This window comes from Oratosquilla oratoria, unplaced genomic scaffold (assembly GCF_046742065.1).
Source record: "Oratosquilla oratoria isolate Oo_2021 unplaced genomic scaffold, ASM4674206v1 SCAFFOLD66, whole genome shotgun sequence".
Lineage (NCBI taxonomy): Eukaryota > Metazoa > Arthropoda > Malacostraca > Stomatopoda > Squillidae > Oratosquilla > Oratosquilla oratoria.
This window is the reverse complement of record NW_027467730.1, coordinates 97,808-119,000: the sequence shown is the minus strand read 5'-3', so window position 1 is coordinate 119,000 and position 21,193 is coordinate 97,808. Positions and strand designations below refer to the sequence as shown.

The window sequence follows — 21,193 nt, the reverse complement described above, 5'->3', positions numbered from 1 at the left end:
TTTGTATGCATATTTACTTTGTTTTGGTTTCTTTTCCCAATTTACTTGGCTATAAATATTTTTCCTTCTTTGGTGAACAGTGTTGACCAAAGTTATTGCGATGAAGCTTTGAATTTAGCACAATTACAGTGACCATAAATATAGTTTGCGGTTACACGCGTTTGGGTGTATTAGAGTGGTATTTAGTTAAATTTTTGCAAAATCTATAATAAATTGAAATTATAATAATAAATGATAATAAATTGAGTATATGATTATAACTTAAATTGACAGCCATTTAATAAGCCGAGCGGGGCTGACGTGTTTACGGATTTGGGTTAGGTTAGTTTTCTTGTGCTTATTTTCGTTGCAACAGTTGATACTTGGATTGCACAATGCCTTTAACGTGATAGAAATATATGTGTTATTGCGAAGATACCAATATATCAATATTTCTGCATTGCAAGCAGTGTACATGCTTCAAATTGGTGATTCGAGTTTAATTTTTAGTTGGTCTGCAATCTTGAAAGTTTACATTCAATGTTGAGATTTTGTACACGAGATTAGAAAACTATATGTGAAATGTTCTCTTCAGTATTGTAGTTATACTTTATAGATTCTGTGATACTGATTCTTGTTTGTGGTTTATATAGATACTTAAGCAACCTAGCCATGTCATCGAAGAAATGGAAAACTTCTTATGATAATGATAGTAATAGCCAGGGAATATTAAATAATTATAACAGTTACAAACTGCGAGAAAACCTTCGTGTGGCTTAAAAAAGCTAGTGATCATGGTACTGAAGCAGCATACATACTCACTGCAAATTATGTCACTGTAACATTTCTTCAGGACTGAGTAATTTGCAAAACCATGGTACATTTTCCTTCTCTTGTTAAAGAAGATGGTCTTGAAGAGTTGGAGGATCAGTGAAAAGTCCTGTTGAGTGTTGTACTCAAAAGAAAGTTTGCAGAGCCGGTCAGTTCTAGTCCAACTTCCTTCTGGCATCATGAGTTGCTGGAAGTTAAAGATGGTAATAATTATATGATGAAATTTGAACTGTTTTCTAAATTCATGACTGGCCTGCTTGCACTTCCACACTCATCTGCTTGTGTTGAGAGAATATTCTCTCGGGTGAATATGATCAAAACAAAGCAAGCAAATAGACTTCAAGTCTGTGCAATTGCGGACAGAGTCGGTGTTGGCAAAACAAGCAGTGAGTAGCTCGTCAAGGTGTGCCATGTGGTGAGTGGACACCTTACTTCACCTGAACTCGTCAACAATTTGAAAAGTGGCATGTGTCACAAACGGTATACAGAAAAAAAGAAAAAAGGACAGAGTGAAGAAGCAACTTTACATTCATGGGAGCCTGGTGATGACAGTGAGGGATGTGGTGATCCACTGCAAGTCTACCTACATTGATTGCACCATTACAGGCAGTGCTAATTAGTTTGATGTATACAGTTTTCTAACTTCAAAATGTTTTCATACGTATGTTGTGTAATATAATTCAAATCTATTTTTTTTATTTTCAATATAGTAGTTGTTGGCAAGCTGTCTAGGATTTTTTAATTTTCCAGAGTGGCAACACTGCTTGTCAGTGCAATGAAAACCTTGTTCGGGGTGAGACGGGCACTCCTACGTGTGACAGCCTCACCGGGCGGTGTTTGGCTTGTACTGGGAACACAGCTGGTTGGCATTGCCATTTATGCAAACCAGACCATTATTTGGGGTGACCCAGAGAAGTAAGTAGAAATAGATTGGATGATTAAAATCTGAATAAAGAAATATTTTTTGTTGTTGCCATGACGCTAGTGAGTGACTCTGCATGTACCTGTTACCTGTATGTATGTAGCCTTCTTCTGGCCTAAATCTCCCTAAGTAAGAGAAGGGACTCCATAGGCCACACCACTGATCATGTCAACTCAACATTTGTAGTTGTTCTCGATGGTTTTTGTCTGCAAATCGTAGCATTCACTCAGCAAAGAGGTGTGTTTTCAATCTCTTTTTGAAAACACTGATATTATCACACTGCTTGACACAGGTTGATAGCTTGTTAAACAGTCAAGGGGCACAGTTTTGAAAGGCTCTATGTCCGATTTCTTGATAATGTCTTGGTTCATTAAGCTGACAGTGTACAGTGTTATGTCGCAGAATAACTTGAGACATTGTGTAGTAATCTTTCTAAGAGCTCATTTAAGTATATTGGTGTACCTTTTTTTTCTGAATGTGAGTACACATATTTTGTATTCTATTCTAGCTTTTATTGGGAGCCAGTGTAATTCGATTAATGTGGGAGTAATTCTTTCTCAACGAGGAATATTTTTTATCAAACGTGCAGCTCTTTTCATTATCATTTGCAGTTTCTTCAGCAGGTAGTTTGGCAGGCCGTAATGAAAAAAATTGCAGTAGTCTAACCTACTGATAACATGATTGTGAATTGTTTTTTTCATCGAATCTATGTCATGGTATTTTCTAACAAAGGATAAGTTTTTCAAATGGTAGTTTGCAACTTTCACTATGCTATTTACTTTCTCACAGAAATCTAAGTTTTTATCAGTTATAATAATCCCCAAGTCTTTCACTTTGTTGTTAAGTGGCATGTATGTGTCAAGAGCTTTGAAACTTGTAAGGTCATAGCAAACTAGATCATTATGTTTTCCGATTACCATACACTCATTCTTGTCCTAATTAAGTTTCAATTTCTTTGAGTTCATCCAACTTTTCACTTCACTTATTATTTCGTCCAATTTAATTTCAGCTTGGACAATGTTTGTTAATGTTAGATAAAACTGTGTGTCATCAGCATAAAGCTTAAAGTCAATTTCATGATTTCTTAGTATCTGTGCAGGGCCGATTGTGTAAATACAAAAAAGAATTGGACCCAATACACTACCTTGAGGTACCCCCTCTATGTAGCGTTCTTATTTCCGAAAAGGTACCACCAAATTGCACTCGATAAGTTCTGTTTTTAAGATAACTCTCCAGGTATTCCAAAGCTTCATTAACTATTCCAATGTTATGACGCTCTTGTATTCATAGATTATGTTCAACAGTGTCGAAAGCTGCACTTAGATCTAACAAAATTAAAATGCTACATTTACCTTCGTCCATGTTTACCAACCTATTATTTACCACGGCACATAAGGTTGTTTTTAGTTGAGTATAGTCTTCTGTATGCTGACTGATTGTCAGGAAAAATATTGATGGCCAACAAGTGTTCCATTAACTGTTCAAGGATTACTTTCTCAAACACTTTTGATAAAAATGTTAGGTTAGATACAGGTCTATATGAAGTCAAAGATTGTGGATCTTTATTGGCTTTAACTATTGGCTTCACTGTGGCATCAGGAAAAACCCTAGTGGCAATACTAGTATTCACCAACTCGGTCACTACCCCCCATGCCAGTTTATCAAGATTCCCACCAGTGAAAATTTTCCTGAAGGGAATCGGATCGTTATCACAGAAAGTTGGATTTGCTCTAAGTATGATAGATTTAATCTTTGGTATGTCTTTTTGCTGAAAACATTCTAATCTCTCTTGATCGTCTGGTATAATTATTATAGGTATTCTGTAGTCATTGGTAGAAAAACCTCTTTATTGCATTCTCAATTATCTCTTCAAAGAAGTTCAGAAGCATTTGGGCCACCCACTACTTCATCACAATATCCCTCCGGCATCTTTTTCTGTTTATTGTTGCCAGTTCAACTGCTTAATATATTATAGAGCAATCTAATATCGGATCCGGCTTCACTGGTTTTACCTCTATATTATTCATGTTTTCGTCGAACAATAACTTTTTTTCATGCTGTTTTGCTTCAATGTAGGCTAGTCTAGTTTCATTTGTCTGATCTCTGCACCATTTTCTTTCCTTTTCTTTTTTTCTCGTTAATAGTATTAAGCCCATTAAACCATGGTGAATCATCTTTGATGGTCATTTCCTTTTCAACTATAGGGCATTGAGAGTTGTATAATTGTTTTATGGTGCTATTAAAATATGTTTGTCAAACTAATTGCACAATTTGTATATAACTTTTCATGGACGCAACTTTCTAGTTTTTTCTTAGTGAGAATGTCAATTAGAGTAATAATGAAGGCCTTAGGGTTTAGATTAGTCAATGGTCTGAACATTATTTTCTTCTTTCGTTTTAAGTCTCTACTGAATGGAAGCTTAAATTGCACAAGTTTATCAACAGGCGACGCATCACAAACTTCACCAACCTCCATCTCCATAACCAAGTCTCTATCTGAAGCACAGAAAACAAAGCCTAGAGTATGTCCACTTATTGAGGTCATACCATTACCTTTATTAGTTAAATGAAAGGAAGACATCATCTCCAAAAACGTGACTGTTGATGCAATGTTGTCATCAACCCAGATATTGAAGTCTCCACAATTAGCAATTTCTGTACTGATCATATTAACTGTCTCTAAAAATTGGCATAAATCAATAAATAGGTTAACATTGGTCTGCGGTGGTCTATATACAACCACAAAAGAACACTTTTCTGCTCCTGTCTCACACGTCATGTACATGCCTTCATATGTATATTGTGTTTCAATTTATTTAACAACAATTTTTTTTTAAAGGTATTTCTTAAAAATAGACCAACTCCTCCACCTCTTCTTATATCCCTAGACACATGAACAAAGTTATAAGAGTCAGGAGTCGTTTCTTTTATTTTCACATTTTCACCAACACTTAACCAAGTTTCAGTTAGCGCTAATATATCAAGATCATTATCCTTCAATAAGTTATATATTTCAAATGTTTTGTTGCCAACTGATTGTATGGTTAACAATCCACACTTAACACTACTATTCAGTCTAACAACAGCCATCATCTGTTAAATTACATATCCTACTTATTTCAGATTGGTAGACAGGGCAGTTGATGGTCATTAACACTGAGATATTTCAGTTTTCTTGTATCTGACACAGTTAATACATTTCTCAATGGTAGCTGTACAGTCTTTGGATGCATGATTACCCGCACATTTAAAGCAAACGGGATCATCATCATTATCATTCTTAGCCTGACATTTATCAATCTTATGGTTGAACCTTTGGCAATAGTAGTAAACCATTGATGTTGGGATAGCATGAGGTGGAATGGGCGGGTGGATGGGGGGTGAGGTAGTATGTGTGAGCAAAATTTGACGCAGCCCGAAGGGATTTCTCCCCGTCCTCTCATTTTATGCAATGGGGGGGGTCGCCGATTTAATGAAGCGGCCTTGCTGTGGATGTGCTGTGTCTTGCGACACTGCTTCTGACCCAGGGCAGTGGACAAGGTGCAGGGATGACCCGTCATTCAGGAGGTGCTAAGATGAGAGGGAGGGTGGAGGGGTGTGGAGTGTATTCAGGGATGGAATGGGTGGGAGTGATTTTGTGCCTTTTTCTTTTTGGCTACCCCCCTTGTAAGGGGGAAAAAGCCTTGGTATATGTATGTATGTAGTAAACCATTGGGTGATACCTATCTCGAACAGTAAATCTCCCCCATTCCAGGAACAGTCTATCGCCATTTTTCTTAATAAGTGCTCTTACTTCTGGGTTGCATCTCAATATGTAATGCGCTGTGTAATTAGCCGCATGTTTATCAAGTAGATATTTTATTTTTTTTCCTTACATTGTCAATGGAATTTAGATAGACATTTCTCTCTATTAGTGTATCAATGATATGATCCTTTTCTTCCTCTTTATAGACATTGCAAATCATTATCGTTGGTTTCATTTTTTTTTAATGTACTTTATAGATACTTTGTTGACAACTCCCAATTTCTTTTCTGCTTCTATAAGTGTTGTTTTATCCTCAAAATTCAAAACGGTCTCCACGACCTGTAAAACGAGTCAGTAATGTGCACACCATTAAGTGCTCCAACCACATCTTTTTTCATTTCGCTGGATTTTTTCCCATTTTCTTTTGCACTAACCACAAGCAAGTTTTTTTGTCTCCTTATCTCATTCCTTGATAACACTTGGCTCCATAATGGTGCTGAAGTCATGCCTACGGTAGTTTGGAGGTCAGCCGAGCCGGCTGCATGGGCGGTCGACAGTTCAGCAACCAGGCTGTCATTCTCTCACTCCTCCTGCCACCTCTCTCTTTATACCCACAACAACATTCTCCTCCACATCTTTCTTCACTTCTTTAACCTCCTTCTTTGCATCATCTACCACGGTAACTACCTCTTTCTTCATGTCTTCAATTTCAGACTTGATCACAGTTTCCATATCACCTTTCAACAATTGTGAGCTATTTGACAACTGTGCCTTTATTTCATCCAACTTATTCATAATTAGATTGCCTGGGACAATACTTTCAAAACATGCAGCGTCACATGCCCAGTTTATACTCGTAACATTGTCAGGATTGACACCTTTCAAACCTACACACTTCAAATGAGCCCTTTTCCTTGTAGGACATTTAGGGCAACCAATCCATTCCTGTTCCTTCCCCTTCGACTTGTTGCACTTATATGCGACTTGTTGCACTCGCGGACACCCACCAGGGATAGCAGCGACATGACAGCGGTAGAGGGGTGCGCCAAGCGAGCATCCACCTCTTGCGACTCCCATTCCTCAGGTTAAACCCGATTAGTTTGCACAAAAGTCTAATTGGCTGATAATTTCCAGAATTGGATTTGTCACCCATTTGAAACAAGGGTGCAGCATTTGCTATATATACATATATACATATATATATATATATATATATATATATATATATGCGTAAATAACCACTAGGAAAATGTAAACTAACAAAGAAGAGCGCTTTCGTGTAATTACATCTTCAGTGCATCTTCTTTGTATCTGCACTGAAGATGTAATTACACGAAAGCGCTCTGCTTCGTTAGTTTACTTTTTCCTAGTGGTTATTTACGCATTTGTGAACACACGCTCCTGGTGTTTTTATTGCATATATATATATATATATTTGCACACACCTTCCAGATGCAAAAAAAAAAATAATAATAATAATAATACAGAGACATTTTCTGATTGCTTCTTATACACTCATATACAAAGGGTTTTTCCCCTTTACAAGGGAGGTAAACAAAAAAACAAAGGCATAAAATCCACTCCCACCCACTCCATCCCTACATACTCCACTCCCCTCCACCCTCTTCCCTCCCTCTTATCTTGGCACCTCATGGATGATGGATCATCCCTACATCTCGCCCACTGCCCTGGGTCATAAGCAATGTCGCAAGACACAGCACATCCACAGCAACGCCACTTCATAAAATCGGCAACCCCCCCCTCTCCGTCCCCTCATGCAGAAAAAGAGATGGGGAGAAATCCCTTCAGGCTGCGTCAATTTATTTCTCCAGGAGGAACCAAGAAAGAGGGAGGGAAGTGGAGTATATGAGGGATGGGATGGGAGTGTTTTTTTTTTGTTTTGTTTTTTTCTTTCTTTCTTTACTTGTAAGGGGGGAAAAGTCTTTCGTGTATGTATATATACATAAGTAGGGCCCATAAAGTTGCCAGCTTCATCCTGATGCTTCATGACATTTGTAGATTTTTTTTTTTTTTTTTTTTTTTTTTTTTTTTTTTTTTTTTTTTTTTATAACTGATTCGGGTTTGTATAAATCTCCTCTCGACAGATGGCAGCTGGGCACGGCATTGGTGCCCTGGACGGAGACCTGAGTGAAGGCGACTTGCAGAGCGTGGTGCTGAATGACACGGCGGCCCCGTTAGGGTCCACACAGCCCCCTCCCCTCCCCTGGCCCCATCCTCTGCTACCAACGACTCTGCCAATGTCGGATTAGAAGGCGAGGGAGGCCAGCCAGCTGGAGGGGTAGTGGGTCAACCGCCACCACCGCAGCAGCAGCAACAGCAGCAGCAAAGACCCAATTCAGTGCCACAGTACAATCCTGTACCTGCAGCTTCCTATGGTTCGCCAGGCAGCGCGGCGACCAGCCCAGGTGGGGTGCGGGGGGAGAGGAGCAGTGGAAGGGGGGGGGTTACTAGTTTCGCTTTATGTACAGTGATGCATAAAAAAGTGTTTTTTTAATCGCAAGTTTATTTATTTATTTTTTACTTTTTTCACTTTTTATTTATTTATTTATTTATTTATTTTTATTTTTTATTTATTTATTTATTTATTTATTTTTTTATTTTTTTTGCTGTGTCTTGCGACACTGCTTCTGACCCAGGGCAGTGGACAAGGTGCAGGGATGACCCATTATCCAGGAGGTGCTAAGATGAGAGGGAGGGTGGAGGGGTGTGGAGTGTATTCAGGGATGGAATGGGTGGGAATGATTTTATGCCTTTTCCTTTTTAGCTACCTCCCTTGTAAGGGGGGAAAAGCCTTGGTATGTGTATGTATGTATCTTTTACACATCCAAATTTGTTCAAGTATATGAAAACAGGTGTAAGTACTTGATTCATCCCTCCACATATGTGTATCTACCATATCCAAAGAGACATCAGACACAGTATAAAAATAAACAAGTAATTGACCTTTTTGGTAAAGACTCAGATGCTGCAACAATATGGCTACCTTACAAAATTTACTCTTAGTATAATCTTCAAAGATTAAACACTCCAAATTTCCTTGTCATGAATGGTTAAACATACACATAAAATAGGATATATAATAAGGTATGCACATGTTAATCATGGTCTATGGGCCTGAAAAAAACACACGAAAATATCCATGTTTTCTATACTAGAAACATGGTTTTTTTTTTCTTATAAAAAAAACAGGTCTTTTTTTTCATAAAAAAGCAGTCTTTTTATTTAAAAAAAAACAGCAGTTTTCTTTATTTTTTTTTTTTTTTTTTTTTTTTTTTTTTTTTTTTAGTTGCATCTACATGTGTATGTGTGAGGAGATGGGAGACCAGGAGAGAAGTTTTGAAGAATTTTTCTGAAGGTGTTAGTTCAGTAGCAGCTTGTCGCATTGCGCTGCTGATTTCCCCGAGATCAGAAGTTTGTTTGGACACCATAAGTGAAATGATATTTGATTTTTATTCGGAGTGCATGAAGCAAAGGAGGACACCTTTTGACTACCTCCCTTGTACGTATGCATGAAGTAAAGAGTGCAAAGAGGCAAGTTGAAGAGAGAGAGGAAAGGGTAAAGGTATTTCAGCATAAGCTCGCTATAACAAACTCCCCCAATTGTGGAAAGCCTTGAATAGTAAACTCAGAAGTTTGAGGGAAAAAAATCTTGTTTCAAAGATACATACCTACCTACATATACCAAGGCTTTTTCCCCCATACAAGGGAGGTAGCACTTGTTAAATTTGCACTTGATAATTTGTTAAAAGGCAGATTCCACTGAATATCAGTAACCTTTTTGATCACGTGTGGTTCTCAGTCTTGCTCTGTTTGATTGCATCGTTCCGTTGTAATCTCCTTTAGAAATACTGTAGTAAAAGAATTGGAGAACACTTGATTTTGTAAGGCAGCAGTTAGGGATGTAACAGACATGCTCCATGTAGTGAAGAACTAGAGTGTATTTGATGGGGCAGTAATACAAAGGATTTCAAAGGGGGAGCATGCCGATGACAGGAGACCTTTTGGTCCATATCTAGGTCGCATGCATAAAAAATCATAATGATAAATAAATGAATAAATAAAAACTATAATAATGTAAATGATAAATAAGATACATAAATAAATGCATAGGTATAGTTGAATAATAAACAAACAGGTAAATAGTAAATAATGATAAATTGTCATATAACTAATAACAAATGAGAATGAAGCAAATAATAATAAACAAACAGACAAATGATAACAAAACAAATAAACAAATAATATAAAATAAATGATAATAATCATTCATACATTCTGTAAACTTTTCTAATTGGACTTAAGCTGAATTAGTTTGTTATATTGAGCTTGTACTGTAAATGGTACTTGTTAATGGAAGAGAAAGCTGTGAGGTGGAGATGGGCAGATTATTTCAAGGAGTTGCTAATTGTAGAGGAGGATAGAGGGAGCCAGGAGGTCTTTGATAGTAGCCATGGGAGATGATGATAGAGACTGACTGGGATAGGAAAGGAGAAAGCTGTTCTTAAGGAGGAGGTACCGTAAATGACAGTGGAAGAGAATGAAAGCTCTAAGCCACCTGTACTGGGTGACTAAGAGGCAAACTAGAATGGAATTTTTTTTTTTTCTTTCCCACTGCCAAAGTTGCCCAGATATTAATATTGAGTATATAAAAACAAGTGCAACTTTGGCAGTGTAAAAAAAAAAAAAAAGATCCCAAGAAACTCAATTTTTTTTTTCTGCTACCCACACCACACTGCTTGTGTCAGCGGCTATGTGTTAAGACAGAAATGACGAAAAACTCATCGAAACCCTGATGCACCCAAGATTGGAATATGCATCGATGGTATGGTCCCCGCACAGAGTGAAGGACATAAGCAAGATCGAGAGAATACAAAGGGCAGCAGTGACCAAACTGCCCCCCCCCCCAAGCATGGCAGATAAACTGTAAACTCTCTCCCCCTCCGTCCATTTATTAGAGAGGTTTACGGAGAAGATGAAGAACGTCCCCTCAGGCTGCGTTACTTCCTCGTCCATTGCCCATCCACTCGGAACTTTTGCACTCTCTCTTCTTTGCTCAACAGGCACTCCTCTTGCATCCCTTCACTTTTGATGGAACAACTTGTCTGATTTCTTTCCACCTGTTATCTGCCTCACCTCCACACAACATAAGAATGGGGGAGACTGCAAGAGACCATAGAGCCTACACTAGGCAGTTCCATGTCCCTTACCACCTGTCATCCCATCCATAAAGTTATTCAATTTCCTCTTGATGAGGATGATCATGATGATATGGTTTAATGTCACAACCCCCCCTATTGGGAGACTAGGATGGTGCCCCTTACAGTGAATTTTGTAGTGTGGAATTTAACAAAAAAATTCCTCTTAAAACAATGAATAGTTTGAGCGCTTGCTACCTACGTTGTTACACAGTCCATTCCATTCGTTAACCACGCAGATGGTGAACTGTTCTTGCCTATTTCCTTCTTAAACCCAAATTTGTCCAACTTGCACCCATTACTACCAGATCTGCCCTGTTGTCGTAATATGATGACCTTGCCTGTGTCGCCCTTGTTCAAACCATTGACCCGTTTGAATACCTCTATCAGATCCCCCGCACTCCTCGTCTCTACAGAGTTGAAGTTAAGATGCCACGAAGAGTCAAATATTGCTGACGTTATCCATTTTCATTACGCGGATTGTACTCCATCTTGAACACGTCAGGCTTCCTCTCCTCCTCCTCCTCAATCAGATTCCACGTCTCTGCTCCCTAATATGATTTTCTCGTCCCTGTACATCTCTTTGCCTTAATTTTCACCCAAATTTATTTTTAGTCTATCCTCTTAAGTTGGTTGCTTATATTTTAGTTGCTCACTTAATTGTATTTAGTGATTAATTTATTATTAATCATTTTTCATTTTGCTTGTCATGAATTATTTTATGATATTTGAAGACCTGCTAGAAACACCAGAAGATGTATGTATTGTAGGACAGAGTTTAAGGTATTCTGCCAGGTTATGCTTTGAAGCTCTGCTTTAGTAGGTAAGTTTGCTGGTGCTATATTATGAGGTCTTAAAAGTTGGTCATTATATTCTAAACAAAAAATACTTGTTGAATGTGCGCACTTTGAAAACCATGTGTATTTGTTATCGTGGTTGCTACAGTTATGTTCTTGCGTGTTTTATTCTGGGTCGCATTTGGTTATTCTGGTCATCTAGCGAGTATGGATCTCGAGCTTTTTCGGACGTGGAACCGTAATTCAATTCTTTTCACCTGTGTGACCTCAAATTTGGGAATATATTAATTCCTTTTCATTTTGGAATGTTAATATTTCAACAATTTTGACAACCCTATGAACCAGTTATTCGGCATTCGTTTATAATTGAAGAGTAATCTCGACTTTTAAATTCTATTCCCCGTGTGTCGTTGAGTCGGTAATTTAGGGATGTGAGTGACATCCATATGGATCAGAGTCACAGAAATCTTATATGATCAGAAACTAATACCCATTCAATCTTTCTCTCTCTCTCTCTTTCCATTACCTGCTGTGTGAGAGCCATTGTTAGTGTTGAGGCCTTTAAGGTTGTATTGCTTTGTTGACCTGGTTGAAATTTACAGACCATCTGGAGGCCTTTAACTGCTGATCTGGGACTCCTGGGCTCCCCGACATGTCACCCTGGGCCACAACAAGGCTCTGGAGCTGCAGCGTCTACGTCGTGGGACCACCCCCCAACCCCAAGAGTTGGGGGCCAAATGGCAGCAACCACCCCTGGCCACCGGCTCTACGCAGGTGGCACCGATCCCCAAGAGGAGCTATGCCTACCTTGGGGAGTACCACAATCCTTTTTCCCAACATGCAATATTACGTTTTTTCTGCACCGAGGGGTGATTTTCCGGCGATCACCCCTCTTCTACTTTTAGCTGGAGATGTAGAGAGCAATCCTGGGCCCACCACAAAATACACATGCCCAACATGCTCTAAACCCATTACTTCGAGCAGACAGACAAAGGGCTCAGTTCAGTGCAATATGTGCAAAAACTGGGCCCACCTCACTTGTACAACACTTGCTGACACAAACCAATACACAAACACTTGGACATGTTCTACCTGCCCTCCAGTAACCCCACTCCTACCTCCCCAACCACAGCCAGCACCCTCACCCACTCCCAATTTCCCCCTGCCCTTACCCCCGATTAGTACTCCCCTTCCTTTGTCCTCGATCTCTCCTTTCCCCCCCTCTGACCCAGATCCTACACCTTCCCCACTACCACCCCAACCTCAACCCCAAACGACAACATACAACACATACAAAACACAACATCAACATATTACAACACAACATTGACGGTATTAACACGAAAAAAACATGAACTTGAACACTTTCTTAAACAACACAACATACACATTGCGATTTTACAAGAAACAAAACTAAAACACTCACACAAAACACCATCATTTCATAATTACACCACCATCAGAATGTTTTTACTGTGTTTGGCAGGAAAATTTGTTGGGTGGCATTTTTGGGAAAAGAATGATCTCTAATCAAGACCGGGTATTTAAAAATGCCCCCCTAAAATGCCACCCAACAAAATTTCCAGCCACAGTAAAAACATTCCAAAAATACAAAATTTGGCATTAAAAACGCCAATCTGGCAACCCTGACGCTCAGTGATGATCTGCATTTGCAGGACATAGATGGCAGGCTAGCGGTAAATTTGTAACCACGAATCGTAGCTGGGGTCGATAATTTTGCAGAGGATAAAAACGTTACTTCACTTTGATCAAATTACATGAAAATCACACCTTTTAAAGAAAATAGTTCAAATAATGCAACCATATGCTAATTTGTTACGGTATATGTAGCTGTGGTCGGTCATACTGCAGAGGCTAAAACATAACTTCTCTTTGGTCAAATTACATGAAAATCACACATTTTAAAGAAAAGGGTTTAAATAATTCAACTATATGCAGTCTATTACACTAATAACACAACAGTAAGAAGCTTAAAAGCGTGTAGTTTGATCCATACCACCAGTGATCATTGACGGCTGGCTGGACGAGTCGTAGCTGGGGTAGGTAAAATTGCAGAGGATAAAAACGTTAGTTCTCTTTGATCATATTACATGGAAATCACACATTTTAAAGAAAATAGTTCAAATAATGCAACCATATATATATAGGTGTGCATTTGAGCAAAACCTGTCCTTGTTTGGGTTTTGTGGTTTTGTTCGGCTTTTCTCGGTTTTGTTCGGTTTGTTCGGCAAGTAGTGAGACCGAAATATAGTACATATATATAAATGTAATGGGATAATGTTGTCAGGGAGGTAGGGTTTTTGAAAGGGAATAAAGAAATTAATTGATAAAGAGAATAAAAAACTAATTGGTGGCTTTTGTTTTCAGTAGTGGTAAAATGTCACATGCTACATTTGCTAAATATAGTACTTATATATAAATATAATGGGATAATGTTGTTTTCAGGGATGTAGTTTTTTTTAAGGGAATAAAAGGACTGTATTTGAAGGCTAAGAACACAGGGATGCACATTTTGTCCTTTTGTGTACACAGGGTATTTAGATAAAAACTTGCTTATTTGGACATTCAATGTGTACTAAACTATGTATCCAGGAAATCTGTATTTGGAAAAATTGGAAACTTCCAGTGCTCGGAACGAAAATGAAGTAGAGGTTCCCGCTGGTCTGCAGAAATTTCTGTCATTCATTTGTTTTATTATTTTTGTTATTTAATTGTTTATTTTCATCTAAGTATTGGGGATTCTCTTAATTCTAGAGATTTTGAATATGTGATCCATGGCGAGAAAAAAAAGTCTAGACGAGATGTGCTGTAAGAACAACAGGAGCGCATTTTTCATGACACTGCACTCTAACTTAAAAGAGGAAATTAAAATAGTTGAATATGAAGTGACAACAGTACAGTACACCCTCAATATAACAGATCTCAACATATCGGATATAATGGACAAAAAATGTGACCGGACAAACCGTCGCCATAACGGATTTTCATCCACTATAGCGAGGGATCCTTGGTCATAACAGATCTTTGGATACGATGACAGGCCCCCAGTCCCCATACTGTCCAATATATTGGGGGTTTACTGTAATTTCTAATACCGGACAAACATCAGGATATAACGGAAAGCGTGTCACGATTCTTGAGGTTATTGTTTGTATTCTCATCAGCAGTCATGTCCTCAGTGCCTCTTATGTCGCCCGGAAGTGGAAGTGAGAACGGGTCTACGGTGGTACGGCCCCCTCAGAGCAAGATGGACTCGATCAAGACGTGGTCCATAACCACGTACAAGTGCATGCGTCAGCCCACTCATCTCGGAGAAACTGGGCAAGAGCTCACGTCCCGTTGACTCAGGTGAGGAAACGCCAGTTGCGGGTTCATTCGAGTCTGTACGAAAGCTTACATTTGGCTCGCTTGTCTTGGTACTCTTTGTCTAGATTCTCGCTTCCTTTCTGCCGATTCTTGGTCTTGCCACACCAGTGACGGACAGGTGACGGCTCAGTAGGATGGGCGTCGGAGAGGGTAGTCTCCATACTACCCGTCTCCAGAATGTGGGTTCCATCTCAAGGAGCTCGTATTCTGACTGTATGTAGGCCAGACAGCGGTGGGTGGGTGGGCAAACATTTCAGTGCTGCAAGGGATACATTCAGAAATCAATTATTTTAAAGGGTTGCATACTATCTTAAGTAAAGTAATATTTGAAATGTGCAAATTATTATTATTATATATATTTTTTTAGATTATTTTCATTGTTAATATTCTTCAGTAAAATAATATTTGAAATATCCAATATATATATATATATATATATATATATATATATATATATATATATATATATATATATATATGTATTTACCTAGTTGTATTTTGCGGGAAGGGGAGCTATGCTCGTGTTGTCCCGCCATTGTATCTCTCAGTGTCTAGTTTGCTTTTAAACTCGTGAATGGTTTTTGCGCTTACTATTTCATTATCCAGTTTGTTCCAAGTGTCTAAAACTCTATGTGGAAAACTGTTTTTCTTCAGTTCTCTTCTATAGCTATGTTTTCTTAATTTCCTTCCATGTCCTCTTGTGTTTCTCTTGTCCCAGTTTAGTAATTCTTCTCTATCAAGTATCTCTGTGCCTTTCATGATTCTGTAGATGGTCAGTAGGTCTCCTCTCTCTCTTCTTTGCTCCAGTGTCGGTAGCTCCAGTTTAGCCAATCTCTCCTCGTATGATAGGTTTGCAAGTACATACATACATACATATACCAAGGCTTTTTCCCCCTTCCAAGGGAGGTAGCCAAAAAGGGAAAGGCATAAAAACACTCCCACCCATTTCATCCCTAAATACACTCCACACCCCTCCCACCCTCCCTCTCATCTGGTTTGCAAGTGCAGGTGCCATTTTTGTAGCTGCTCTTTAGATTCTCTCTATGTTCTTTATGTTCTTTTTGGTACTGGGGGACCACAATGTCGCCGCATACTCTAGTCTAGGCCTTATCAATGTAACCAATATTTTTTTTATAATGTCTTTGTCCAGGTAAGCAAAAGCCACTTTTATTGATCTTAGCAAGTTGTAAGTCTCCCCGACAATTTTGTTAATCTGTGTATCGTAGGACAAGTCGTTTGTGATAATAATTCCCAAGTCTTTTTCGGATCCTACTTTCTTTACTTCCTTGGTTCCAATTGTATATTTTCTTGATATTCTGTTTTTGCTTTTTCCAAACTCCATTATGCTACACTTCTTAGTATTAAAATCCACTTCCCATATCTGACTCCAGTTCCATACCCTATTCAGATCTTCTTGCAGTGCTTCACAGTCCTCATCAGTTTCTACTTTCCACAGTTTGGCGTCATCAGCAAAGAAGCTCATGTAACAGTTCACGCCCTCGTCCATATCATTCATATAGATAGCAAACATTATTGGAGCCAGTATAGATCCTTGCGCTACTCCACTGATCACCTCTTTCCAATCTGAATATTTTTCTCTGAGTACTACTCTCATCTTTCTTCCAGTCAGGAAGTCCTCCATCCATTTTAGTAGGTTCCCTCGTATTCCTCCTATGTGTTCCAGTTTTTTTAGTAGTTTTCTGTGTGGTACTTTGTCAAATGCTCTTTGCAAGTCTAGGAATGCACAATCAGCCCATCCGTTTCTTTCTTGCACTATGTCTATTAGTCTTGAGTAGAAGCATATCAAGTTTGTGGTGCATGATCTACCTTGTCTGAACCCGAATTGTCTTGGGTTTAATATGTTGTTATCTTCCAGGTGTTTTACCCATCTATTCTTGATGATTTTCTCACAAATTTTGGCTATAGTGCTTGTTAGTGATACTGGTCTATAGTTGGTGGGTTCTTCCTTGTTTCCTCCTATATATATTGGTACAATGTTAGCATTTTTCCAGTCATTAGGTATCTTTCCTTCCTTGAGTGAGCTATTTATTATGATGTGTATTTTGTCCGTTAGCTCTTCTTTGCATTCTTTTAGAGTCCAATTTGCAATTCCATCCGGGCCATGTGATTTTCTGACGTCCAATTTTGATAGCTGTTCTGATATTTCTTTTTGTGATGCTGTAAATTCACTCATGTGGGGAGAATGTTTGTTATTATCTACGTCCCAAATTTGTATTTTCTCTCTGGTGAAGACAGATTTAAAGTGGTTGTTCATGATTTCGGCCATCTCTAATTCTTCTGTGTATTCTATATTTCCTTGGCGTAGTTTCACTAGTTCCTGTTTGGTTTTAAGTTTACCATTTACATACCGGTAGAATAGCTTGGGCTGATCTTTGCATTTATCTATAATATCCTTCTCATGGTTCCTTTTCTCCTCTCTTCTCACATTAACATACTCATTTCTATAGTTTATATAGATTTGCCATTTGCTTTGTTTTTTGTCTTTTCTCCACCTTTTCCAAGCTTTGTCCCTTCTGTCTTTTGCCTCACTGCATCTTTTGTTGAACCAACATTTAATGTACTCTCTCGCTTTTGTCTTGGTACATGCCTGTTAACTCCTTCATTGTAATTATCCAACAGTATGTTAAATTTCTCTTCCACTGTTGTCTCTTCCATATAGAATTTTTCCCAGTTTGCATTCTGGAAGAATGTCTTTAGTTTTGCAAAGTCTGTTTTGTTGTACATCAATCTTCCTTTCCTATGCTTTTCGCTCCTCTTCATCTCTATTTCTTCCTTTAGTACAGTTTCGATGTGTGTATTTACCTAGTTGTACCTAGTTGTATTTTACGGGAAGGGGAGCTATGCTCGTGGGGTCCCGTCTTCATATCTCATTTTATCTAAACTATTTTTAAATTCATGTATTGTTTTTGCACACACCACTTTCTCATCTAACTTGTTCCAACTGTCTATTACTCTGTGAGGAAAGCTGTTCTTTTTCAAATCTCTTCTATAGCTGTCTTTTTTTATTTTCTTTCCGTGTCCTCATGTATTTCTGTCATCCCATTTTATCAGATTCTCTCTATCAGTAATTTCTATGCCTTTCATGATTCTGTAAATAGCTATCAAATCTCCTCTCTCTCTTCTTTGCTCTAGTGTCTGTAGTTTAAGTTTTTGTAGTCTCTCTTCATATGATAGTTTTGAGAGTGTTGGTGCCAGTTTTGTGATTGCTCTTTGTATTCTTTCAAGTTTTTTTATACATTTTTTTGTACTTGGTGACCATATCGTTGCTGCATATTCCAATCTTGGTCTTATCAGGGTGATTAGGATTTTCCTCACCATTTCTTCATCCAGGTATGTAAATGCCACTTTGATTGTTCTTATTAAATTATAAGTTTCTCCAAAAATCTTATTTATATGTTTCTCAGGTGACATATTATTCATAACAATGACTCCCAGGTCCTTCTCATTTTCTACTTTTTTTATTCCTTCTTCTCCCAAATTATATGATCCTGTTATTCTGTTTTTGCTTTTTCCAAATTCCATTATACTACACTTTTTTGTATTGAACTCCATCTCCCACTTCCTACTCCATTCTTGTACTTTATTTAGATCTCTCTGTAGTGATTCACAATCTTCTTCAGTTTTCACTCTTTTCAGTAGTTTTGCATCATCTGCAAAGAAGCTCATATAGCTTTCAATTCCTTCATCCATATCATTAATATATATAGCAAACATTATTGGGGCCAGGACTGTTCCCTGCGGGACACCGCTTATTACTTCATTCCATTTTGAGTGCTGATCTCTTATCACTACTCTCATTTTTCTTTCTTGCAAAAAGTCTTCCATCCAATTTAGCAATTTACCTTGTATTCCTCCTTCATATTCTAATTTCTTAAGCAACTTCTTATGTGGTACTTTGTCAAAAGCTTTTTTTAGGTCTAGAAATGCACAATCAGCCCATCCATCTCTTTCTTGTATTATATCTATTAGCCTTGAATAGAAACATATTAAATTGGTGACGCATGACCGTCCTTGTCTGAATCCAAATTGCCTTGGATTTAGTACGTTGTTTTTTTCCAAGTATTTTACCCATCTACTTTTGATAATTCTTTCACAAATTTTTGCTATTGTACTTGTTAGAGAGACTGGTCTATAGTTGGTAGGTTCTTCTTTATTTCCTCCTTTATATATAGGTACTATATTTGCTTTTTTCCAATCTTCTGGAACTTTTCCTTCTTTTAAGGAACTGCTTATTATGCTATGTATTTTGTCTGCCAGTTCATTCCTGCATTCTTTCAGAATCCAGTTTGCTATTTCATCTGGCCCATGCGATTTTCTGACAACAAAATTACCCAAGTGTGTCAATATTTCATTCTTTGTTACTTCTATTTCTTCCATAGGGGGGACTTTTTCTTTCCACTCAGTCTCTTCAGGTTGTATATTTTCCCTTGTAAACACTGATTTAAAATGTTTGTTCATAATTTCTGCCATTTCCATTTCCTCAGTGTATTCAACTCCTCCTTGTCTCAATTTCTCCAAGTCTTGTTTGTTTTTCAGTTTATTGTTTACAAATCTGTAGAATAGTTTTGGTTGATCTTTACACTTTTCTATAACATCTTTTTCATATTTTCTTTTTTCCTCTCTGCACTTTTGTACATATTCATTTCTATAACCAGTATATATTTTCCATTTTTCAGGTCTTCTGTCTTTTTTCCATCTGGTCCAGGCTTTGTCTCTTTTGTCTTTTAACTCCCTACAACTTTTGTTGTACCAGCATTTTACATATTCTTTTTCTTGTTTTTGTCTTGGGACATACTTTTCCACTCCTTTTTTGTAAATTTTTGTCAAAATATTCCATTTCTCTTCCACTGATGTTTCTTCTTTGTATATTTCTTCCCAGTTTTCTTGTTGGAAGAATTCTCTTATTTTATCAAAGTTTGTTTTTTCATACATCATTCTTCCTTTTCTATATTGTTCATTTCTTTTCATATATTTTTCTTCATTAAGTTCCAGTTCAATCAATATGTGGTCACTTTTACCTATTGGTGTTTTATATTCAATCTTGTCCACTATTCTAGGTTCAGATGTAATTATTAAGTCTAGCCTCGATGGCTCTTCTTCATTTCTATACCTAGTGTTCTCTTGTATCCATTGTGTCATTGAATGGTCAGTAATCATCTCAAGTAGAGCATTTCCCCATGAGTCATCACCACTCTTTACTGTCATTTCTTCCCAGCAGATTTCTTTGCAATTAAAGTCGCCCATCATAACTATTCTTCCTCCGTCTTCCATTATTTTAGTTAATGCTATCTTTGTGTCCTCTAGCATACCTTTATATTCACTCTCCTCCCATGAGGCTGTTTTCAGAGGCACATAATTGATCACAAATTTTCTGCTCTTCTTATCTCTGTCTTCCACTTCTATCATAATCATCTCTACTGTATTCTTTCCATATATGACACCTTTCACGTTTATATCCTTCTTAGTCAGGAACATAACTCCACCCCCTTGTTTTTTCTCTCTGTTTCTAATCCAATAATTGTATGCATCATGTCCTACACTTTTGGGTGGTAGTGGGCCTTTTAATTTTGTTTCTACAATTCCCATTATGTCCGGTTCTTTTTCTTTCAAATAATCATTCAGTTCATTCAATCCTGTTATCAATCCATCTATATTTGTGTAAGACACTCTTAGTTTTCTGCCACTTCCATTGTGTTCTCTGTTTCCCTTATGTTTTTCTTTTGTATGTCGAACTTCCTTAGTTTCATGTTCACTACTCTCCAATAGAATCTCTCTTTCTCTGACTCCGTTCTGTTCTCGTTTTTTGCCTTAGCTTCCAGTCTTTTCTGCTTTTCTTCCTCTCTTTCCTCTTTATTCATTTCTCTTTTTATCCATATCTTTTTGTATTGTTCACTTGTTGCTAGTTTCCCTGTTTTGGATAAGATATTCTCTGCCGTTGTTTGTGACTTGAATTTAATCTTAATTGGTCTGGTCTTGTCTGTGCTATACTTTCCGAGTCTAAATTTCTCTTCGATTTGTTTCATAATTCCTGGTTCATCTTCCTGAACTGATTCTAGTAATTGGCTTACTTTTTCATTTTCCTCTTTGATTCTTGTGGTTCTATCTGTGTTGTGTTTCTCTTCCATTCCTAATATAATTATACATTTCTTCTTGTCTGCTAAATCCCTTACTATATTCTCCTTTTGTCTCATCACTTTAATAACTGAGTCTTCAGTATGTTCTTTCAATTGCTGTTTGACTATGTCAGTGAATGAAATCTTATTTCCTTCTTGGGTGTTCTTCCAATTTTTACTTT

The 21,193-nt window shown here is 37.7% G+C and overlaps 1 protein-coding gene across 2 annotated transcripts; it reads left to right on the top strand.

Moving 5' to 3' along the window:
- The first annotated feature begins 1,566 nt into the window (after positions 1–1,566).
- Positions 1,567–15,126, top strand: LOC143023842 (uncharacterized). 2 transcript variants are annotated; one of them, XM_076182478.1, is made up of 3 exons: positions 1,567–1,725; positions 7,583–7,903; positions 12,093–15,126. In XM_076182478.1, exons 1-2 carry the CDS (start codon positions 1,586–1,588, stop codon positions 7,623–7,625), a joined length of 183 nt encoding a protein of 60 aa, XP_076038593.1. In that variant the 5' UTR covers positions 1,567–1,585; the 3' UTR covers positions 7,626–7,903; positions 12,093–15,126. The 2 variants fall into 2 exon arrangements, with proteins under 2 accessions (XP_076038593.1, XP_076038592.1); XM_076182477.1 differs by lacking the exon at positions 1,567–1,725 and having other exon boundaries at positions 7,386–7,903.
- The last annotated feature ends 6,067 nt before the right edge of the window (positions 15,127–21,193 follow it).